This window comes from Carcharhinus amblyrhynchos, chromosome 29 (genome assembly GCF_965287045.1).
Source record: "Carcharhinus amblyrhynchos chromosome 29, sCarAmb.v2.hapA, whole genome shotgun sequence".
Lineage (NCBI taxonomy): Eukaryota > Metazoa > Chordata > Chondrichthyes > Carcharhiniformes > Carcharhinidae > Carcharhinus > Carcharhinus amblyrhynchos.
Genome location: NC_137352.1, coordinates 5,950,310 through 5,975,442, shown reverse-complemented (window position 1 = coordinate 5,975,442; position 25,133 = coordinate 5,950,310). Strand labels below are relative to the sequence as shown.

General features: G+C 44.3%; 1 protein-coding gene across 4 annotated transcripts in view; it reads right to left on the bottom strand.

Moving 5' to 3' along the window:
- LOC145359921 (transmembrane protease serine 4-like) overlaps nucleotides 1–25,133 on the bottom strand; it is a 60,322-nt gene extending 35,189 nt beyond the window's left edge. The window contains exons 1-2 of one of the 4 annotated variants that reach the window (XM_080214788.1): nucleotides 25,067–25,133; nucleotides 20,385–20,481 (exon numbers count right to left, since the gene is read on the bottom strand). In XM_080214788.1, the coding sequence (XP_080070914.1) occupies nucleotides 20,385–20,420 (36 nt within the window). In that variant the 5' untranslated portion in view covers nucleotides 20,421–20,481; nucleotides 25,067–25,133. Of the gene's footprint in view, nucleotides 1–12,554; nucleotides 12,691–14,653; nucleotides 14,676–20,384; nucleotides 20,482–25,066 lie in introns of those variants that run through there. The other 3 variants (XM_080214790.1, XM_080214789.1, XM_080214787.1) reach the window with 3 other exon arrangements.

Below are 25,133 nucleotides of genomic sequence, written 5' to 3'. Positions count from 1 at the left end.
AGCTGGGAATTGAATCCAGGTCCCTGGCACTGTGGGGCAGCAGTGCTAACTGCTGTGCCACAGTGCCACCCACTCAGATACATTCTTATTTTTAATATCTTTCAACCACATTAATAAAACTCCATCAGGTAACTATGTCAAGGAATATGTGTTTAAGTGCCATTTATAAAAGGGGCAATTTGGTTTATGACTCTACCTGATTGTCCATGTATGATCATCTCAATTTCAGACCAACAGTGGGCACATTTTCCCAATTGTGTTTGACATGGAAAGTTTAGTTTGTTAACTTTCCAAGTATTTGGCCTCCCCTCCTCTCACTCTGAGAAGTGGGCAGACTCATTGCTTCAATATCCCCACCATGATTTGCAACACAGAAACAACTATGATGTGGCACGGTGGCACTGTGGCTAGCACCGCTGCCTCACAGCGCCAGAGACCCAAGTTCAATTCCTGCCTTGGCTCACGGATTTGATAGCAGTTGGCAAGAGAGGCAATGGCGACATGAGGGAAAACTTGATAACGCAGCGAGTGGTTAGGATCTGGAATGCGCTGCCTGAGAGCGTGGCGGAGGTGGTATCAATAAAGCCTTCCAAAAGGGAATTGGGTGATAATCAGGAAAGGACAGATTTGCAGGGCTATAAGGGAAGTGGAACAAAGTGAATTACTCTTTCCAAGAAACAGCACAGACACAATGGGTCAAATGGCCTCCTTTTGTGCTGGATCAACTTTATGATTCTATTGATTATTAAAATATTGGTGACAGATTTAAGAACTTGTCAGTGAAAGGGTCTAGGATTAATCCAATTGAACAGCTCAAGAGTCTAACTCCTTTCCAATTGGGTGTCTGGAGGTGGGGCAGTTTAAGATAGGAGGTCACTGGATGAAATCTCCATGAACACACAAGCAGAGATTAATAACCTTACCTTTGTGTTAGACCGAGTTTCCCAATCTGTAGTCACAGACAGTCCTTCAGCTCCTTCCTCATAGCACCTAGCAGGTACCCAGGGCCCAGCGCACTCACACTGCCAGGAGTTACTCAACATTCAAGAGCAGTTTGATTTATTTTCCGTTATTTCCTCCTAACCCATTCACTCCCCCTCCCCCTTCAACTCCATCCCCACGCAACTGATTGGACGTTGAACATTATATGGCCTTCTGCTGGTAATTGGACAGTGTTAATCATTAATATTGACACAAGTGATATGAACATGGGGAATAGCTTGATGCAATCATACTTCCCTCAGGGCCCCGCAGGCAAATTGCAGCCCCTTTCTCCCCGAATACTTCCGGAACACTGGCGCTAGGAAACTGCCCAGATATGCACTCCACCGGCAATGCTGCCTCACAGTGCCGGGGACCCAGGTTCGATTCCCAGCTCGGGTCACCGTCTGAGCAGAGTCTGCACATTCTCCCCCATGTCTGCGTGGGTTTCATCCAGTTTCCTTCCACAGTCCGAAAGACATGATGGTTAGGGGGTGCATTGGCCGTGTTAAATTCTCCCTCGGTGTACCCGAACAGGCACCGGAGTGTGGCGATTTTCACAGTAACTTCATTGCAGTGTTAATGTAAGCCTACTTGCGACACTTATAAGTAAACTTAAACTTAGAATAAAAGTTAAGATTTAATAGTGAATCGTTATAAAACTTTAAAGCAGACACAAAGAATTGTTCACCCTCAACAATGGGCCCCTGGGGAAGGACGGTCTTGGTTCCCAGGCTCATGAGGGTGCTGTTTGGCAGAAGGAAATACACATTTCGGAAGTTTAGGGTGTCAGTGCAATGGAACTGTGAACATGAGGAGGGAACGGGACAGAATTGATAGGAAGTCAATGGCCGGGATTCTCCCAAAAATAGATCCCAACATGCAGGAAATTAGGTGTAAATCCCACCTTTTTTTAAAGCGCGATTTCCAGAATGAAATTCTGAGATTCCATACATCACAGAGTGCCTGAGCAGGATTCTCCACTGTGTGCAGGGCCTATTCCCACCCAAGAGGCCAGCAGCCTAGTACAGAGTGGATCAGAGCAGAGGTCGGCACATGTGCAATGGTCCCCTCCATTGCCAGCCTTCAGATCGCTGGCCAGCCCAATCGCTGGCCAAACCCCCCTACCAAATCTCTGGATTTCTGACCATCCCCATATTTGCTGGCCTCCCAGACCTCCCTGGACTCTATGTTCCTACTCCCGCCAGCTCTGATCTCCCCAGGTAGCCCCAGCACCTATCCCCGATCTCAATAGCCAGCTCCAATATTCCCCCCCTCCTCTACAACAGTCCTCACCACCCCCTGATGGGCTGCCCCAGTCGCTCTCGCTCTCTCCTTCTCCCAATTGCAGAGTGGCAGCCAGTCCCTCCACCAATCGCCCTCAAGAAAACCCCATCCCCCCTGGCTCCACCACCCTGGCACAGCCTGGTGCCCAGTAGGCAGTGCCAGGTAGTGCCAGCCTGTCACCCTAAGTGGCAACCCCCTATCCTCAACCTCCTTGGAGGGGGGGGGGTCCTCAATGGCCTCGGTTCCCTCCAGCGGAGTCAGGCCTCCAGTTCCACGTTAGTGAGGAGCAGTAGTAAACCCTGCTAGGGGGGCAACCACTCCCAGGAGTGGGGGGGGTGGTGGGAGCGGTTGATGCTAGAGGGCATGGAGAATTCAGTCCTGAGCTTGCTAATGATATTGAAATGGAGATTTCCCATATGATAATCAGCTCCAAGCCAACTTCTAGCGCACAACAATTTACGTCAAAAATCCTAGGCTCGGTGACACGCAGAGGCCGAGGTGCCCAGTGGAAAGCCCACAAAACGGCCGCCGCTGATGCCTCCCGCCTGCTGTGCTACTTAAGCAGCAGAAAAATCGCCCCCGTTACCTCCCGTGATTGGGGGCAGGGGAGGTTTAAGGATATACAGACAAGGTTAAATGCATGAGAACTAGAACAGAGAACAGGAGAAGCTTCAGCAGTTTCAGAAAACTTTGGTCATAAGAATAAAAAACGCGAAATATATTTTAAAGGGCAAGAAACTTCTAAGTTTTGACGTTCAAAGAGACTTGTGTATCCTGGCACAAGGAACACAGAAAGTTAGCGCGCAGAAGCGGTGACTCGATTGAAAGGTGACTTGAATGAAATCTATAAGATCCTGTGGGGTTTTGACAGGGTGGATGTGGAGAGGATGTTTCCTCTTTGATTTGATTTATTATTGTCACATGTATTAACATACAGTAAAAAGTATTGTTTCTCACGCACTATACAAAGCATACCGTTCATAGAGAAGGAAAGAAGAGAGTGCAAAATGTAGTCTTACAGTCATAGCTAGGGTGTAGAGAAAGATCAACTTAATGCAAGGTAAGTCCATTCAAAAGTCTGACAGCATCAGGGAAGAAGCTGTTCTTGAGTCGGTCGGTACGTGACCTCGGACTTTTGTATCTTCTTCCCGATGGAAGAAGGTGGAAGAGAGAATGTCTGGGGTGTGTGGGGTCCTTAATCATGCTGGCTGCTTTGCCGAGGCAGCAGGAAGTGTAGACAGAGTCAATGGATGGGAGGCTGTTTTGCATGATGGATTGGGCTACATTCATGACCTTTTGAGTTCTTTGTGGCCTTGGGCAGAGCAGGACCCCATACCAAGCTGTGATACAATCAGAAAGAATGCTTTCTATGGTGCATTTGTAAAAATTGGTGAGAGTCATAGCTGACATGCCAAATTTTCTCAGTCTTCTGAGAATGTAGAGGCATTGGTGGGCTTTATTAACTATAATGTCAGCATGGGGGGTTGGGGGGGGGGGGGTGGTGTGGTAGAACCAGAGCTGGTTGTTGTTGATCTGCACACCTAAAAATGTGAAGCTCTCGATCCTTTCTACTTTGTTCCTGTTGATGTAGACAGGGGCATGTTCTCCTTTACACTTCCTGAAGCCGAGGACAATTTCTTTCATTTTGTTGACATTGAGGGAGAGATTGTGGGAGAATCTAGGACTAGAGGTCACAGTTTAAAAATAAGAGGTTGCTCATGGAAAACAGAGATACAGAGAGTCTTTTTCTCTGAGGATCATGAATCTTTGGAACTCTCTTCCTCAAAAGGCGGTGGGAGCAGAATCTTTGAATATTTTTAAGACAGAGTTAGATAGATTCCTGAATAACAAGGGGGTGAAAGATTATTGGGGGTCGGCAGGAATGTGGGGTTGGGGTTACAGTCAGATCAGTCTTATTGAATGGGTGAGGGAAAAGGCAAGATCAAACAGAAAATGAAAGCTTATATAAAAGCAAAAATACTGCAGCTGCTGGAATCTGAAACAAAAACAAAAAAAAACTCAGCAGGTCTGTGGGGAGAGCTTAGAGCCAACGTTTCAAGTCTGGATGATCCTTCTTCAGAGGAAAATGAAAACTTATGATAGTCATACAAAACTCAACACTGTAGGTAGCCTAGACGAATGTAGAAAGTATAGGGACCAAGTAAAAAAAGAAATAAGGAAATCAAAGAGAGGGCATGAAAAAATATTAGCAAGCAAGATTAAGGAAAACCCAAAGATATCTTATCAGTATATAAAGAGCAAAAGGATAATAAGAAAAAAAATGGGACCTAATCAGAGATGAATTCAGGAAAGTGTAGGAAGATGCAGAGGATATGGGAAGAGCTTTTAATGGAGTTTTAATAAAAAGGATAATGAGGGAATAATAATCTAGGAGGAGCAGGGTGAAATTTTGGATAAAATAATCACAATATCAGTGAAATGTTAGAGGAGTTGGCACCCATGGATAAGTCGCCAGAGCTAGGATGTTGAAGGAGGTCAGGGAGGAAATAGCAGATGCTCTGAGAATTATTTTCTAATCTTTACTAGACACAGGGGGAATGCCGGAGGACTGGAAGAATGCAAACATTGTTGAAAAAGGGTACAAAGGAAATGCCAAATAATTCTAGGCTGGTTAGTCTTACTTTGGTGGTGGGTAAGTTGTTAGAATCAATCCTGAGAGATTGGATAAACGGTCACTGGAAAGGTATGGACTAGTCAGGGACAGTAAGCATGGGTTTGTTAAGGGAAGATCATGCCTTAATTCTCTGAGAAAGTGGGAAGGAGGATTGATGTAGTGCAGTGGTTGTTGTCCACATGGATTTTATTGAGGCATTTGACAAGGTCCCAGTGGCAGACTGCTTAAAAAGGCGAAAGCCCATGGGATACAGGATAAATGTGGAGAATTGGATCCAAAGTTGGTTTAGTAACAGAAACAAAGTGTAAAGTTCGATGAATGGAAAGCTGTTTAAAGTGATATTCCAAAGGGCTTGGTGTTGAGACCCCATTGTTTGTTTTATATATTAACAATTTGGACCTGAGAGAGTGTGTGGGCACGAATGGGAAATTTACAGACAACAAAAATTTATGGTGTAGAGGATAGCTGTAAACTCCAAGATGATATAAATGGATTGCTGCAGTGTGCAGGAAAGTGGCAGATGGAGTTCAACTCTGATAAGTGTGAGTAATGCATGTGGCGATGTCAAACAGTAGAAGGGATACTGAGAGACCCTGGTCTGTAAATGCACAGTCCCAAAAGGTAGCAGTACAGGCAGACGAAGATGTAAAGAAGACATATAGAATCCTCTCCTTCATTGGCAGAGGTACAGAACACAGAAGTAGGGATATAAAGATGGTACTGGTGAGGCTGCATTTGGAGTGTTGTGCGCAGTTCTTGTCACCACCTTACAGGAAGGATGTAATTTCTCTGGAGAGGGTGCAGAGGAGATTCACTGGAATGTTTCCAGGGCTGGAGAATTTCAGATACGAGGAGAGATTGAGGAGGTTGGAGTGTTTTTCTTGGAACAGAGAAGGCTGAGGGGTGACATGATTGAAGTGTACAAAATTGTGAGGGATAGAGAGAGGATAGACAGAAGGAACCTCTTTCCCTTGACAGAGAGTTCAGAGACCAGGATTCAGATTCAAGCTAAGTAGCAGAAGGATAAGAGAGGACACGAAGAAAAGCTTTTTTTTTTACACAGAGGGTGGTGGGTGTCTGGAATTCACTGCCTGAATTGGTGGTGGAGGCAGAGACCCTAAACTCTTGTTACAAGTACCTGGATCTGCACCTTAAGTGCTGTAAGTTGCAGGGCTTTGTGCTGGGTGCAGGACGGTGGGATTAGAAAGGGTACCTGGGTGCCTTTGGATCAGCATGAACAAGATGGGCCAAATGTCCCTCTGCAACACTGGATCATTTCTACGGTTCCATGGTAAACTTATAGGATTCTGATGGGGTTTACTAGAGTGGATGCTGAGAGATTGTTTCCATTGGTCGGGGAATCTAAAACACGGGGCGTAGTCTCAGGATAAGGCATTGATCATTTAGGACTCAGATGAGGAGGAATTGCTTCACTCAAAGGCTTGTGAATCTTTGGAATTCCCTACCCCTGAGGGCTGTGGATGCTCCAACATTGGAAATATTTAAGACTGGAAAGGGACAGATTTCCGGGCTCAGGGAATTGAGGGATATGGGGATTGGATAGGAAAACAAAGTTGAAACACAGCATCAGCCACGGAGATATTGCACGGTGGAGCAGGCTGAACAGCCGTGCGGTCTACTCCTGCTCCTGTTTCTCATGAGTGCCGTCAGATGACAGTTAAGAGTCAACCACAACGCTGTGGGAAAGAGTCACATGACCCCAGCCCTGTTAAGGTCGGCAACTTTCCTTCACTAAAAAGAACATTAGCGAAACAGTTTCTTTTTTGTTAAAATACAACAATTTTAATGGTCACTTTGACCAATAACAGCTTCACTTCTCCAAGATCCTGGAGCTAGAGACACCATTGACCAGAAACTCAACTGGATGAACTGCATAAAACAATAACAATATCTCAAGCTGGCTGTCCAAAAACCTGCAATGTCAGAACACTAGGCATTGTCTTTTTTAAAGCTGCCATGTATAAATTTATATTATTGTTTATTGGGTTGGTGGTGCATTTGGCATGGTGGGTTTCCTTTACTTCATTCATGGGATGTGGGCATTGCTGGCTGGCTGGCTTTTTTGCCTATCCTATTGCCCTGGAGGGGGCAGTTAAGAATCAACCACATTGCTATGGATCTGAGGTCACATGTAGGCCAGACCAGGTAAGGAAGGCAAAATTTCCTTCCCTAAAGGACATTAGTTGACTACTCATCAGCTTCACGCGCCTGTTTTTCCCCCTGGACAAGCCTTGACTCAGTCTGACTGCATCATCATTCCAAAAACCAGCAATATCGGAAAATCCAGCATGAACTCAGTCCCAAGGTTTTGTGACATTCTTTGCACAACAGAAATTGCAAAACGAACAAATGATGCTTGCGACATACAGCCTGCACAGCCTGGAACAATAGGTCAAGATGTTTTAAAGTTTATTTGTTAGTGTCACAAGTATGCTTACATTAACACTGCAATGCAGTCACTGTGAAAATCCCTTAGTTACTACACTCCAGCACCCGGCCAGGTACACCAAGGGAGAATTTAGCATGGCCAATGCACCCAACCGGAACGTCTCACAGACTGCAGAAGGAAACTGGAGCAACCGGAGGAAACCCATGCAGACATGGGGAGAACATGCAGACTCTACAGTGAACCAAGCTGGGAATCGACCCTGGATCCCTGGCACTGAGAAGCAGCACTGCTGACCACTGTGCCATGGTATATGTCCTACAGTCCAGGCTGGGGAAATGCCAAGGCAGTGAGATTGAGCTTTACATCAGACAGATCAACCTGTCGATATCACAAGTGGGTCATGCCTCAAGTTGCCCAAATCCTAAACTCTGACATTCGCTTCCTAAACATCTCCACCTCCCTACCTTCCTTTGGGGGCACTGCCAATTCTAAGTTTCTGTCAACTGTCTTAATATTTCCTCGTGTCACACAGTAACAAATTTTCTTTGTCAACAGCATCTTGGAATGTTTAACTGTGTTAAAAATCCCTATATGAATGTTATTTAGTTTGATGACTTTCTTTTTGTCGTGGTCTTTATCCTTCCTGTCAGTGGTGCCTCTTTAAGAGTCGCCCATTTGTTTGGGTTTTGGTTAACATCACTGGAGTAACCCAGCACATAACAACTAGTCATTTCTAAAATGCAAAACAGAGCTTCATGTTTTGGGTTTCACCTGAAACGTAAGCTTTTGTTTTCTCGATGCTGACAGACCTGATCACCAAATGGACTCCTTGGTTAACCTTTCCAGCTCCTTCTCCCTGTACAAAGTTTATTTATTGGTCATAAGTAGGCTTACATTAACACTGCATTGAAGTTACTGTGATAATCCCCTAATCTCCACACTCTGGCGCCTGTTCAGGTACACTGAGGGAGAATTTAGCGTGGCCAACGCACTTAACCAGCATATCTTTCGGACTATGGGAGGAAACCAGAGCACCCGGAGGAAACCCACGCAGACAAGGGAAGAACGTACAGACTCTGCAAAGACAGTGACACAAGCTGGCAATTGAACCTGGGTCTTTGGCATAGTGAGGAAGCAGTGCTAACCACAGCGCCATCGTATCATGTACTTCACAAAATACGTTGAATCACAATGTATAAAATCAAGATTTTTTTTTAAAAGCATCAAATCTAATTTGCTTCAAGCTGAGCACTGAACAAGCGATGAGACAGCAACAGCAGCTGACGTTCAAATACATCAACCTGAGCTCAAAGGTTCAAAATCAAGAGAGAGATAGCTAAAGGAGAGAGGGGTTGGAACACATGAGGGGGGGGGGTTGGTGGGAAGAGAGCAAGCAAGCAGGAACTTGCAGAACGTTCTTTGTAACCTCCAGTGCTCCCAAAACCTCGCTACAGATATTACAGCACCTTCTTGAACTATAGTCACTACTTATACGTGTTATAGCTGGCAGTCAATATACACACAGCAAGATCCCACAATAAGTCAACAAATAATCTGCTCTAGCGATGTTGGCTGAAGGCTGGAAAATGTCCATGATACAGGGAGAACTCTTGTATTAGTCAAAGCGTGCCACTGGATGATTCATGTCCATTTGGAAGGGAGAGGGTTGAAGGTCAATATATAGCTAAGTCATAGAATCCCAACAGTGCAGAAGGAGGCCATTCTGTCCATTGAATCTGCACAGGCAACAATCCCACCTAGGTCCTACGCCTGTAACCTTGCATATTTACCTTGCTAATCCCTCTAACCAACGCATCCTGGGACACTAAGGGGCAATTTAACACGGCCAATGCATCTTACCTGCATGTCTTTGGACTGTGGGAGGAAACCCACGCAGATGTGGGGCGAGCGTGCAGACTGAAGACAGACAATGACCCAAACCAGGAATCGAACCCAGGACCTTGGAGTTGTGAGGCAGCAGTGCGAACCACTGTGCCACCATGCCACACTAAATGCGACTTGAATCCATGGCTGTCAGCGATGGCTGGGTTGGTAGGACTCATCTCGGAAGGTTCTTGGCTCAAGTTCAGATGTTTCAGTGCAATACTGAGGGAGTGCTGCACTGTTGGAGGCTCAGGTTTTTTTTTAAAAAGAGGTGAGACAGTAAACCAAGTCCACCTCTCAGAGGGACATAAGAAACCCCCTGGACACTATTATGAAAAGCAGAAGAATGCTCTCTGGTCAATATTCATCCTTCAACCAGCAAAACGCAGATTACCATTTTACAATTAAATTGCGTTGCTATGTCAGCGAGCTTGCCGTGTACAAATTGTTGCATTTCCTACATTGCTGTAGTGACTACCCACCAAAAAGTATTTCATTTGTTAGATAAACACGAGTATTCCTGACATTTTTCAAAAATTACAAACACTGACATATGTGTTTAAAAAGTGCAGAATTTAAATTGGCCTCAAGAATGTCAGTGAACATTATATAGACAGCATACAGCACCAGTTATCGGGATGGCACCGGTACAGACCAAGCTTAGATTCACCTATCTTTCAAACAGGCATTTTCCCCTATTCCTTCACCTGTTCAGTTTGCCTGTTTTTTTTCTGTTCTGTTTGAACCTGTCTCCAGAGTGCCAGTTTTCAATATCGGGCCCATGCCCAAAACATTAACCTGCTATCCCTCTCAGCAGGTCGCTGGTAGCATTTATGCCAGTTCCCAATTTCCACAATTATCCTGGATTAGTCACTGTCCTGTCTATCTCAGAGAAAATACCTTGGGCGTCTCTCCCCCTGACAGTACAGCTATACTGATTAGCAGATTAATTAAAAGAGAAAATCATTCATTTATCAAATTTCATACCCACAGTACGTCTCAAAGCACTTTACAGCCAATCAGATACTTTTCGAAGTGCAGTCACTGATGTGATGTAGAAAGTATGACAGCCATGGAGTACTCAGCAAGCTCCCTCAAACAAAGTGATAATGGCCAAATTATTTGTTTTCATGTAATGTTGAATGAGGGATGAACGTTGGCCCGGACATAGAGCCATAGAAGTTTACAGCATGGAAACAGGCCCTTTGGCCCAACTTGTCCATGCCGCCCTTTCTTTTTTAAAACCCCTAAGCTAACCCCAATTGTCCGCATTTGGCCCATACCCCTCTATACCCATCGTACGCATGTAACTACCTAAATGCTTTTTAAAAAGATAAAATTGTACCCGCCTCTACCACTACCTCTGGCAGCTTGTTCCAAACAATCACCACCCTCTGTATGAAAAAATTGTCCCACTGGACACTTTTGTATCTCTCTCCTCTCACCTTAAACTTATGCCCTCTAGTTTTAGACTCCCGTACCTTTGGGAAAAGATATTGACTATCTACCTTTTCTATGTCCTTCATTATTTTATAGACCTCTATCAGGTCACCCCTCAGCCTCCTACGCTCCAGAGAAAAAAGTCCTAGTCTATTCATCCTCCTTATACTCAATCCATCAAGTCCCGGTAGTAAATCTTTTCTGCACTATTTCTAGGTTAATAATATCCTTTCTATAATAGAGTGACCAGAATTGCAAACAGTATTCCAAGTGTGGCCTTACCAATGTCTTGTACAACTTTAACAAGACATCCCAACCCCTGCATTCAATGTTCTGACCGATGAAACCAAGCATGCCGAATACCTTCTTTATCACTCTGTCCACCTGTGACTCCACTTTCAAGGAGCTATGAATCTGAACCTCTTGATCTCTTTGTTCTGTAACTTTCCCCAGTGCCCTACCATTAACTGAGTAAGTCCTGCCCTTGTTCAATCTACCAAAATGCATCACCTAGCATTTGTCTAAATTAAGCTCCATCTGCCATTTGTCAGCCCACTAGCCCATTTGATCAAGATCCGGTTACAATCAGAGATAACTTTCTTCACTGTCCACTATGCCACCAATTTTTGCATCATCTGCAAACTTACTCACCATGCCCCCTATATTCTCATCCAAATCATTTATATAAATGACATTAAGGAGACACGCTAATGTGACAGCCCTATTCAATAAAGGAGAGAGGCAAAAAGCAGGAAACTAGAGGCCAGTTAGCTTGACCTCTATGGTGGGGAATTTGCTGGAATCAATCATTAAGGGAGAGAAGGCTGGGCATTTGGAAGGACAAAGGTCAACCCGCCATTCTCAGCATGGATTTATGAAGGGAAAGTCATGCCTGGCAAAAGTTCTTTGAGGACATAACCAGCAAGGTGGATAGGGGGAAACCTCTGGATGTGGTATATCTAGATTTCCAGAAGGTGTTTAACAAGGTGCCGCATAGAAGATTGATACAGGACGTGAGATCACAGGGGGTTGGGGGTAGAGTACTGGATTGGATTGAGGATTGGCTGACTAACAGAAAGCAGAGGGTCAGGATAAAGGAGTCCTTCTCTGGACCTTACCAGAATCCAAGGAACTTTGGAATATCACAACCATTCAGACCCATCATGATTGGAGCATTTGGCCTATCATGTCGGCTCTGGCTCTCTCCAAGAGCAACACACTTAGTCCCACTCCCAACCCCTACCCCCTTCCCCTGCAAATTTCTCACTCCTTTGGTACTTTTCCAACTTATTTTTGAAAGTTACAATTGACTCTGCCTCCCCCACTCTCAGACAGTGCATCAAATTCACCTCACATCTGGATGACAGAGCGAGGAAGGGTCTTGAAACGTTAGCTCTATTCTCTCTCCACAGATGCTGTCAGACCTGCTGAAATTTTCCAGCATTTTCTATTTTTGTTTCAGGTTCCAGCATCCGCTTTGATTTTTACTTTAAACCCGTGTATACTCTGCTGAAACATTCTGCCATCAAGGACAGTTACCCTCCAGCTCCTCTGTCTGGGCACCCCCCCCCCAACAATTTTGAACACCTCTATCAAATCTCCTCTCCACCTTCTCCTGCCTCAGAAACACGAATGCAGTTCATCCAAGCTGTGGAGCCGTTCCCAGAGATCTTCCTGCACCCTTCACATCCTCCCTAAAGCGCAAACAGTTTTAAGACTCATTTACATTTCAGCAGCAGCAACAAGGCAAACACAGAACACCCTGCAAGTGACCCAAAACCAAGACATGTTCCAGTTTGCCTTCCAGAGTTTGTGTTCCGATAGACTTGGGCTAATTTTTAAAAAAGAAGCAATGAAACAATCCAATCTGTGGGGTGGGGGGGGGTGAGAGAGAGACGAACGGGAAACTTCTCTTACCTTTCGGGGCTTTTTAGCCATTGTTGCTGCTACGGAAACTGTTTGGAGCATCGGAAGTGCTCAGTCTGTAAGGATTGAGTGAAGTCAGCTGATCTACAAAAATCCAGCGCAATGTGAAACAACAGACCAGGATTCCACTGATCTATGTGCATGACGCACACACATAAACAGTCTATACATAGAACAGGTACAGCCAGTTGCACAACCACTTCGGGGTCTGTTGTGGATCAGCGGGCAGCATTCCCAACTCTGAGTCAGGAAGTTTGCGGCTGTGAGGAGTCACCACAATATTCAGGCTGACACTCGCAGTGCAGTACTGAGGGAGTGCTGCACTGTTGGAGGTGTCACCTTTTGAACTAGAGGTTTAAACAAGCCTCTCATCTACCCTGTTAGAAGGGCGCAAGAGATCCCAAAACACTAGTTCAAAAAAAATGAAGGATCTCACCCCAGTATCCTGGTCAATATTTATTTGATTTGATTTATTTTCACACATACTAGTATACAGCATGCTATCATTTGAGAATCCCTACAGTGCAGGAGGCCATTCAGCCCATTGAGACTGTACCAACTACAATCCCACCCAGGCCCTATCCCCATAACCATATTTACTCTAGCTAGTCCCCTGAGGCTAAGGGGCAATTTAGCATGGCCAATTCACCTAACGCACACATCTTCGGACTGTGGGAGGAAACCGGAGCATCCGGAAGAAACCCATACAGACACAGGGAAATGTGCAAACTCCACATGGACAGTGGCCCGAGCCAAAGATTGAACCCAGGTCCCTGGTGCTCTGAGGCAGCAGTGCTAATCATTGTGCCACATTGCCACTGTGCAGGCAAAGCATACCATACATAGAGAAGGAAAGGAGAGTGTATAGAATGTAGTATTGCAGTCATAGCTAGGGCGTAGAGAAAAATCAAGTTATTGTGAAGTAGGTCCATTCAAAAGTCTGATGGCAGCAGGGAAGAAGTTGTTTTTAAGTCAGTTGGCATGTGTCCTCAGACTTTTGTCCCTTTTTCCCGGCAGAACAAGGTGGATCTCTGGGATGCGTGAGTCATTGGTTATCCCACAATCGTCATCACTAACTAGACGATGGCACTCTTGCTGTTTGTGGGAGTTTGCTGTGTGTAAATTAGCTGCAATATTTCCTACATAACAACAGTAGCTATGCTTCAAAAATGCTCCATTAGAAAAGGCAATAGAAGAATGAAAGTCTTACTTTAAAAAAAAAGATGCAGGGGAGGAAGTTATGGGCTGGATTCTAATCAATGTAGTTCAAACGTGACCAAGGCTACATCACTGTGTAGGTCATGAGGACGGTTGAATTGGGCGATACCGGAATTTGTGATGAATCCCAGCTGCGAATGGTTAAATTTGGGTTTAGCAAATTCCCAAGGATTGCACTTTACACATTGACACAGTGTCATACTGAAACTGAGATCTGAAGTTACGTGAGCTTAAAATTAAAGCTTATTTATTAGTGTCACAAATAGGCTTACATTAACACTGAAGTTACTGTGAAAATCTCTTGGTCGCCACCTGTTCGGGTATACTGAGGGAGAATTTAACACAGCCAATGCATCTAACCAGCAAGTCTTTCAGACTGTGGGAGGAAACCAGAGCACCAGGAGGAAACCCACACAGACACGGGGAGAATGTGCAAACTCCACACTGACAGAGACCCACCCCAGGAATTGAATCCAGGTCCCTGGTGCTGAGAGGCAGTAGTGCCAACCACTGCCACTGCAAAGGGGTGTTAGCAACCCATTCAGCCTCCCCTAGCCGCTCTCTGGCACAAAGTGATCCACGGTTAGAAACAGCTTTGAATGTGTGCTGGGTAACAAGACGGAAAGAGAGAGAGAGGGAACCCAAACAGCAACAGCATCGAGACAGTTAATACCACTTCCTTGTCAACAGCACACAAAACCGGTCCGTCCACAATTGTTTTTGTTGCATACGTGTCTGAACTCAGAGTAGCTATTCTCTATTCTTCCCCACTGCATCCCTTCTCTCACATTTTAAATCCTGTCTATCGATCATAGCCCCCAGTCCCGAGGAAGGGTAGAAGGGACTGAAACAATTTCACCAATGTTGACAACCTGCAGAGAGTTTCCATCTTCCTCTTTTTATTCTCCTCAAGTTTCTCACTGCAATTCTTGCCCCGACTTTGTTGATTGTTGTAATCCTGCACGCTATAAACTTTGGTACACTTTACCCCAAGGCTTTACTGTTAATCACAGTGGGGTGATGATAAATAATGTAGTAATTGGTCTCACTGTTTAAGGTTCCATATCTCCAGGGTTCCCTTCGATTCTCTCCGAGAACGTGAGCACCCAGTCCCCAGCACTCTAATGAATTTAAAAACAAAGAAGAGAACAAAAAAACAAAGAACAACCCAGCATGGGAATTTCTCTGAATATTGTTGTTTATTAGTTATAAGCGTGTCTGCGTCAGACAGACAGAGGAATAAAAAGCTGTTTTACAATCAAGGAACTGCCACTTGGGTAATCCATGATCCGTTTGTGTTCTGATTGGGCAAGGCACCATGAGAATAGACAGGCACGGAGATCGAGTGTTTGAGTGGTGATGGTAGGGGTGGCGGTGGGGGTGGGGCCGGGTGGTGTTTGGAGGCAAGAATTGATGTGATGAAATCTCCAGAATTATGCCTATCCAGAATTGACAACCCTATCACCTCCTGCAGCCTAACCCACACTAATATCTCACCCTTGTATCCACACACCAACACACACTACCCCCCCACAGCTGCCCTCCACCCCACCCCAACCTCGGGTCTGTACTCGTTGGAGTTTAGAAGGATGAGAAGGGATCTTATTGAAACTTACAGGATACTGCGAGGCCTGGATAGAGTGGTTGTGGAGAGGATGTTTCCACTGGTAGGAAAAGCTAGAACCAGAGGGCACAACCTCAGACTAAAAGGACGAGCCTTTTAAAACAGAGATGAGGGTGAATTTTTCAGCCGGAGAGTGGTGAATCTGTGGAATTCTTTGCCGCAGAAGGTTTTGCAGGCCAGGTCAATGAGTGTCTTTAAGACAGAAATAGATAGGTTGTTGATTAATAAAGGGATCAGGGGTTATGGGGAAAAGGTAGGAGAATGGGGATGAGGAAAATATCAGCCAGATTGAATGGCAGAGCAGATTCGATGGGCCGAGTGGCCTAATTCTGCTCCTATGTTTTATGGACTCAGTAATCCTTAGGGTGGTACTCACTGATCGATGAGAGAATCCTATGATATACCATCAACACAACTTAATCAAATTAACTCTTTTAGCTACCTCCTCCCTCCAACAGTGTGTTCTTATGCATTGCTCTCGAGTAAATACACAGGATGTATGGCACATAAACAGGCCATTCAACCCATCCATTCCACGCCTATGTTTATGCTCACTCGAGCCTCTTCCCATCTTTCTTCATCTAACTCTACTATCCTCATACTCAATTCCCTTCTCCGTCAAAATGCAGCTATTCACTCCAACTACTCTCAGTGGTTGAGAGACCCCACATTCTCACCATGCTGTTGGGTAAAGATTTCTTGGTGACTATCTCATATTCACAGCCTCTTCCCCACAAGAGGAAGCATTCTTTCTGCCTCCAAACCTTTCAGATTTTTAAAGGTCTCCGCAAAGTCACCCTCTGCCTCCTTAGTTGAAAAGGAGAGACCCAGCTTGTGAATCCTTTCCTGATACAACCCAAACTTTTCAGAAATTACCTCGGTAAATCTCTTCTGCACCCTCCCCAATGTCCCCATGTACTTTTCATAATAACATGGTGACCAGAACTACCTGCAGAAATAAGTGTGGATACGAATAAGGATTAATAGCCTTGAAAAACCTTCCCATTTTCATCAATTTTAACAAGTTCCACTGGATCCTCCTACATGTGTTTCATGGATCCAAATTTTAATTTGATAGCAATTACCACAACTCTGTTTAAATAAACAGTGCTGAATTACGGAATTGTTACTGAGTGGTGGCCATTCAGCCCATTGTGTCTGCACTAGCTTTCCAAATGAGCAATTTATTTAGTGCCATTCTCCCGCTTCCTCCCCATGTCCCTGTAATTCTTCCATTACAAATAACAGTCTAGTTCCTCCTCCACACTCCCAGGCAGCACGTTTCCAGATTCTAACAATTCGCTGGGTGAGAACGGCCTTCTACACGTCCACTTTGCTTCTTTTACCAATTACTTTAAATCTTGCCCTCTTGTTCTTGCTCCTTTCCTGAGTGGGAACAGTTTCTTCCTTTCTCCTCTGTGCAGGCTCCTCGTGACTTTGAACATTTCTATCAAGTCTCCTCTCAGCCTTCTTGGGCGTTACTTCCCTGACAGCACAGCTATACAACAGTCCTAATCTCACCAATCTTTGCTCGCTCTGCAGTTCCTCATTCAATGCCTTCACATCTTTCCTAAAATACGACACCTAGAAACTCCAACTGAGGCCAAACCAGTGCCCTTTACAAGTTCAACGCATCTTTTTGCTCTTGCACTTTATGCCTCAATTTATGAAGCCTAGGATACCGTATACTTTGTTAACAACACTCTCAACCTGTCCTCCCACCCTCAATGACTTATGCACAAGTACATTCAGGATCTTTTGCTCCCACACTCCCTGCAGCTTTGTATTTATTTTATATTGTCACTCCAAGCTTTTTAACACCAAAATTAATCACTTCACATTTCTCCGCATTGAACTTCATCTGCCACCTGTCTGCCCACTCCACCAACTTCTCCATGTCCTTTTCAAGTTCCACACTTTCTTCCTCACAGTTCATAATGCTTCAAGTTTCGTATCATTTGCACATTTTGAAATTGTGCTGTTCCCTGTACACCAAGTTCTGGTTCATTAATATGTATCAGGAAAAGCAAACTTCTCAATATTAACTTCTGGGGAATTGAACTACTCACCTCCTCCAGCCCAAGAAACACCCAAAAACCACTACTCCTCATCTCTTGTCATTCAGCTATGCTATTATTTTCGCCTTTATTCTGTGAGCTGTGGCTTCGCTCAAGTCTGTTGTGTAACACTGTATCAATTCTCTTTCAGAGGTCTATGTACATCACATCAGCAGCATTGACCCGAACAACTTTTCAATTTATCTATTATGAGGAGTTATCTGAAGTCAAGATAATTAAGTCCCAGACATTGGTGATGATTAAATAGTAAATATAAACATTTATTAAACTAAAAAAAAATCAAAATAACATTTAAAGACACAAGGACACACTTACACAGTTAACTCTCTGTTAGTTAAACATGATTCTCTGAAGAAATCCAAGCTGGCTTTCTTTAACCCATATTTGTCAATGTGACTAAATTTTGTGACCGATTCTCTATAGCAATCCCATTCTGTACATTACCGGTTGTTTCAATATAAAGATTTAACATAGTTTCTGCCCCTTTTCTTCTCAAGGTTTCCAATTCAATTTATTTTACACTGGTGGGTTCAGTAATGTTCTGGCATGACAAATAATAAGTACCATGCTGCCTAAATCCCAAAGGGAAACTTGAAACAAGCTGCCACAACATTTTTCAATTTGTCTGTAATGAGGAGTTATCGGAAATCAAGATAAGCAAGCCTAAACCATTGGTTGATTTTTAAATAGTAAATATAAACATATTAAATGTTAACAAAAATAAAATAACATTTAAAGACACAAGAACACATTTACACAGTTAATTTTATAAACATTTCCTTAAAAACATTAGGTTAAATAAACTCAAAAAATAAAAATGCAGGAACATGAGGAGATGGTGGGAGAATGGCACCAAATAAATTGCTCATTTAGAAAGCTAGTGCAGAATGGGCTGAATGGCCACCACTCTTTAACAATTCCGTGATTCAGCACAGTTTATTTAAACAGAGTTGTGATAATTGCTATCAAATTTTTGATAACAACGGTGCTTATAGATTTTCTAAGTTATAACCTTCTAGTACCACACAATGCTCCACTGTCCTGTTTTCACCTTTAACCTTCCACTCTATTGGTTTTACAATCATTTAGCAGTTCCTCTTCCCAGAATTGATTGATTTTTTTATTAGTTTATGGCCAGTACATCTATAAAGTAAACTTACTATTTTGCTTCACACATTTACCAACTCCCACTTGTATGTGTTTCCTTAGAAATTCAATTGTCAGCTTTAAAACCACTTCCCCTATTTGCTTAACATAAGTTCCTAGTCAAACTGTTTCTCTGGCCTTCTGTACTTTACCATTTGTCTTCCTACCTCCTTTATTGATGTAATCTTTGCAGCCTGCCTCCGATTGAACTAAACCGGTCACAACCTGTATTCACACACGCACACAAATGTTTCCCATATCCGCTACGATTCTCCCCAACTTTTAGAGATGTACCATAGAAAGCACTTTTTCTGGTTGTATCGCAGCTTGGTATGGCTCCTGCTCTGCCCAAGACTACAAGGAACTACAAAAGGTCGTGAACGTAGCCCAGTTCATCACGCAAACCCAGCCTCCCATCCATTGACTTAGTCTACACTTTCCGCTGCCTCAGCAAAGCAGCCAGCATAACTAAGGACCCCTCGCACCCTGGATATTCTCTCTTCTACCTTCTTCTGTTGGGAAAAAAAGTACAAAAGTCTGAGGTCACGTACCAACCAATTCAAGAACAACTTCTTCCCTGCTGCCATCAGACTTTTGAATGGACCTACCTCCGATTAGGTTGACCTTTCTCTACACCCTAACTATGGCTGTAACACTATATTCTGCACTCTCTCCTTTCCTTCTTAATGAATGGTATGCTTTGTCTGTACAGTGTGCAGGAAACAATATTTTTCACTGTATGTTAATACATGTGACAATAATGTCATATTGTCATATTTGTCAAATATGACAATGATATTGCAAAAAATAGCAAGAATTCTCATTTTCCTCATATTGCAGTTGACCTGTTGACACTGCGCAGGTGAGGATACACAGCGAGGAGATTTGATCAAGTAAGTTAGGAGACATTGTGGCAGGTGGCAGAGAGACCAGTAACAGAATAATGAGCATTAGACTAAAGAAGTGGAGGAGAGAGTAAAACAAAAATAAAAGTACTGTGCTATGATGTAGAATTCAAAGCCTGAAAGGATGATGGAGATGGCAGCATGGCGGTAGAGGCCCAGGCTAATGATCTGCAGACTGGGGTTCAAATTCCAGCTAGTGGAATTTAAACTCACTTAATAAATCTGGAATAGAAAGCTAGGAAACCATTGTCGATTGTCCGAAAAAGCCATCCGGTTCACTAATATTCCTTAGGGAAGGAAATCTGTGTCCTCATCTGCTCTGGCCTGTGACTCCAGAGCCACAGCAATGAGGGTTGACTTTTAACTTCCCTCTGAAATGGTGTGGCAAGCCACTCAGTTCAAGGGAAATTCGGGATGGGCAACACACACTGACCCAGTCATCCCATGGAAAAACAAGAAAAAAATGTAAATACGACTTGTTGATGGATTATTTCCCATTCTTATTGGATGGTTCATCAGCCATGATTGAAGGGAGGGGCAGACTCGATGGGTCGAGTGCTCCTAGGTCTTATGGTTAATATTGTGAGGGGGGAGGAGGAGGATGGGTAACCTTTAACAAAAGCTACACCCAGGCTTTCGCCAATAGGATGTTGCTGCATTGACCTTTCTCTACTGGAACCTCAACCCAACACCAGCCAAGAATGCAAGTCAGTTACACGGTTCAGAGTAGGCTCAAAGGACTGATTTTTGGCTACTTCTGCTCCTAAATTCCCAAGTTCCTATGCCAGCTTCTCTCTCCCACATCACCCGAAACAAACATTAGTAAAATATCCTGTGGTTTGTTTCTTACCTTCCGTCTGTCCGATCCTTTCAATACATTTCGCATCGTGCTCCCAGCAATGGAATTTCTGCTGCTGAGGAATAGGCAGAAGTGTTCCTCCCTCTCACTGCAGAGATAATATATACACCCTTAAACATTTATGACGGGGAGAGAGAGGGAATTAGCAAGCAATTCCTTTTATGGCAGCTGTAAAATCTACCTGCGGATGGAAACAAATAACAAGGCCTTTTGGGAGGCAGAACGGTGCGATTACGGAACTGGAGGAAACTATTTGTGTGTGGCCTGGAGAGTGAAAGTCCATTAGCCTAGCCTCTAATTGAATATCAGGGAGACATTTCTTAAAGGTGCTTTTCTTTCGGTTTTTGGGCATTGCCTTACAGATGGAAGAGGATTCTGACAATCCCTACATAGGACATTTTTCCTCCCTGCAGACAGAAGAATCAAACAATTGAAGGGGCAGCACAGTGGTTAGCACCGCTGCCTCACAGTGCCAGGGACCCGGGTTCAATTCCCAGCTTGGTTCGCTATCTGTGCGGAGTTTGCACATTCTCCTCATGTCTGTGTGGGTTTCCTCTGGCTGCACCAGTTTCCACCCACAGTCGAGAGATGTGCAGGTCAGATTGATTGACCATGTTAATTTGCCACTTAGAATCAGGGGGACTACCAGCGTGAGTACATGCGGCTACAGGGATTGGGCCTGGGTGGGATTGTGGTCGGTGCAGGCCTGATGGGCCGAATGGCCTCCTTCAGCACTATAAGGATTCTATGGATCAAGAAACATTGATAGCTATCTCACCCTTAGGGGAGGGAATGGATGGGGTAACTCCAATGCTGCGATCTGCTGTGTACGTGGGATGTGGGAGGAGATGAAATGGGGTGCTGAAGGCTATATAGAACATGATCACACTGTACATTCGTTATAAAAGGGCAGATTTTTATATTTCGGACTTTCTTAGAGTTCTAAACCATTTCTAACTTTAATAATAATGTGGGTTTTTTAAAAAATTCATTTGTGGCTCATGGGCATCGCTGGCTGGCCAGCATTTATTGGCCATCCCTAGTATAGTTTGAGCAGGTGGTGAGCTGCCTTCTTGAATCGCTGCAGCCTATGTGCTGTGTGTTGACCCACAATGTCGTCAGGAAGGGAATTTTAGGATTTTGACCCAGTGACTGTGAAGGAACGGTGATATATTTCCAAGTCAGGACAGTGAGTGGCTCAGAGGGGAACCTGCAGGTGGGTGGCGTCCCCAGGTATCTGTTGCCCTTGTCCTTCTAGGTGGAAGTGCTTGTGGGTTTGGAAGATACTTTCAAAGGATCTCTCTGCAGTGCATCTTGTAGATAGTACACACTGCTGCTGCTGAGGATCAGTGCTGGGGGGATGGTGGACAGGCTTTGGGGAGTTGGGAGGTGAGTTACTCGCCACAGTATTCCCAACCTCTGACCTGCTCTTGTAGCCACTGTGTTTATGTGGTGAGTCCAGTTAAGCCAAGGATGTTGGTAATGGGGGATTCAGCGGTGGTAACACCATTGGATGTCAAGGGACGGTGGTTAGAAGAGTCTCTTATTGATGATAGTCACTGCCTGACATTTGTGTGGCATGAATGCTCCTTGCTGCTTGTCAGCCCAAACCTGGATTTTGTCCAGGTCTTGGACCATAAGATATAGGAGCAGAATTAGGCCCATCAAGTCTGCTCTGCCGGTTCAGTCACAGTTGATATGATTCTCATCCCCATTCTCCTGCCTCTCCCTCTCCTGTAAAAATCAGTGGTCTCCTCACTAGTTGCGGGAAAGAACACGGACTAATCTTCCCTGTTGGAGTTTGAGTGTCTTGCTGTGAGTGCCACAAGTCCATTGTGTTCTGCTAGAAGAGGACTCTTTCCCCCATGCTGTTTGCTATTACATTATAGGAAGAGGCTGGATATCAATTGGGAAATTGACCAGAAAGTTTGTCACACCAGAGGAACTCCCTGTCCAGGTGAGTGTAATAATCTTGCCGAGGCCAGCCTTCCATCAGCAATCACCTTTTTATTTACAGCGATACCTGAATGCATTTCCACGGTTACAGAGTGCTGATCAGTGCCTAACCTATCGAATTTGATCTGATTTCATTTATTATTGTCACATGTATTACCATACGGTGAAAAGCATTGGTCCTTGCGGGTGTACAGACAAAGCATACTGTTCATAGAGAAGGAAACGAGAGACTTTAATAGAGTTAGAATGAAGTTTTAGAAGCATCGAACAAGAGTAAAAGATAGAATTAGAAGGTGTGCTGGGCACAGCTCGCAAGGAGTCACCTCACTGTGGCGCCATCTTGGAATCTTCCAAGATATCGACCGCCAGCCTGAATGGAGCCAGCTGATTTTAACCTCCCCGTTGCTCCTTCCCTATTGGGCGAGCTCCACTTGCCAAAAGGGAGCTGATATTCTATGGGGCCCAAATATTATTTGAAAGTGCGGTGACAATTATTCAATAGGAAATCTCAGCGGTCATTTTGCATTTGCAACATCCCACGTACACTAATCAGATAATGATTTATTCGTCTCTTGGGGAGATGGTGAAGTCTTGGATAAGGACATTTAACATTAAAATCCACAGCAGGCCATTCGGGAGAGGATTTAGGAAATGAGTCATTAGATTAACAATGTTAGAAGTGAGAATTATCCAATCCCAAGCTAGTTGAAGTACGAAACTGGAGCTCAAGGTTTTTTTTGAGACTATATTTACAGAATGCAACATTGCATATAGGGGCAATTTAGCATGGCCCAATCCATCACACAAACCAGCCCCCCATCCTTTGACTCTGTCTAAACTTCCCGCTGCCTTAGAAAAGCAGCCAGCATAATTAAGGACCCGACGCACCCCGGACATTCTCTCTTCCACCTTCTTCCATTGAGGAAAAGATACAAAAGTCTGAGATCGTGTACCAACTGACTGCAGAACAGCTTCTCCCCTGCTGCCATCAGACTTTTGAATGGACCTACCTTGTACTAAGTTGATCTTTCTCTACACCCTAGCTTTGACTGTAACGCTACATTCTGCACTCTCTCCTTTCCTTTTCAATGAATGGTATGCTTTGTCTGTGTAGCGCGCCAGGAACAATACTTTTCACTCTATACTAATACATGTGACAATAATAAATCAAATCAAATCATCTTTGGACTGTGGGAGGAAACTGGAGCACACGGAGGAAACCCACACAGTAGGGGTGGATATGCAAACTCCACACAGACAGTGACCCAAGGCTGGAATCAAATGTAGGCTCCTGGCGCTATGAGGCAGCAGTGCTAACCACTGTGCCAGTCTCTGCTTTCTATCTACTACCCCAGTGTGCCCGCAATCTGTCTTCACTCCCATTACTTAATTCAACAATATCCTTTGTCTGTGTATGTTAATCTAATTAACATACTGCTAGTATGTCGAACCCCCTCCCAAAGGGAAACAGTGGGTGCGAGCTTAATTAATAATTTTACATTTGAACTGGATAGATTTTTACTAATGATGTAGAGATGCCGGCGTTGGACTGAGGTAAACACAGTGAGAAGTCTCACAACACCAGGTTAAAGCCCAACAGGTTTATTTGGTAGCAAACGCCACTAGCTTTTGGAGTGCTGCCCCTTCATCAGGAGAGTGGGGAGTTCTCATTCACCACTCACTTGACGAAGGAGCAGCACTCCGAAAGCTAGTGGCGTTTGCTACCAAATAAATCTGTTGGACTTTAACCTGGTGTTGTGAGACTTCTTACTAGATTTTTATTAGCCAATGGTTTTAAGAATAAGGAGATGAGGTGTCACGGTGGCACAGTGGTTAGCACTGCTGCCTCACAGCGTCAGGGACCTAGGTTCAATTCCAACCTTTGGTGACTCTCAGTGGAGTTTGCACATTCTCCCCATATCTGCTGGGGTTTCCTCCCACAGTCCAAAGATGTGCAGGTGCATTGAATCTGCACCATAACAAGCAGATTCAATGGGCCAAATAGCCTCTTTCTGCACTGTAGAGATTCTACAAGGTGGATTTAGGATCAGGCATGAACTTGTTGGCTTGAAGAGAGAAGGAAGTCCCTCCTGTTCCCATGTTAGTTGTTGGAAAAATTATGACCAGGGCACCAACAACATAGGAACAGGGTCAGGAGTGGACCATTCGGCCCCTCCAGTTTGCTGTACCAGCACAATGTGATGTTTATTTAATAATGCCATTGGATCACTAACATTGACTGAAGCCAGAATCTGACAGAAAGCATGACGTAAGGAGTGGTCACCAAAAAGCATCTCCACTAATACAGCGTTCCCTTCATTTTGCATAGAATAGTTTGCATATTTAGGCCCTCATTATCGAGTTCAAACCACAGTTAAAGGAGGAAAGCGGGAGGTGGGGGCACCAACAGCAGTAAACTAGCATAGGCAATTCACCGAGAGGGAAATATTCCTCACAAATTAATACAGGATCGAGAGACAGAGAAAGAGAGGGTGCAGTGAAACCCATCCAGATTTGAGCACCCGTGATTTTTGAGTGAAAAGTGGAAATCTGCAGACATCAAATAAGGACAGGGTGTCCGAGAGACTAACCAACCAAAAATCCATTTCAGCTGAAGGAGAACAAGATGGATGAGATGACAACACCCTGTTGAACAATAAGCAAGGAAAAGATTATTAGTCTTAAAGAAGTAGCATAGAAAAAACAAACTCACTTACCAGCAACTGTTATTCAATAAAGGCAAAAAAAAGGAATGAAGTTCACTATTAGATTTGAAAAAGATTG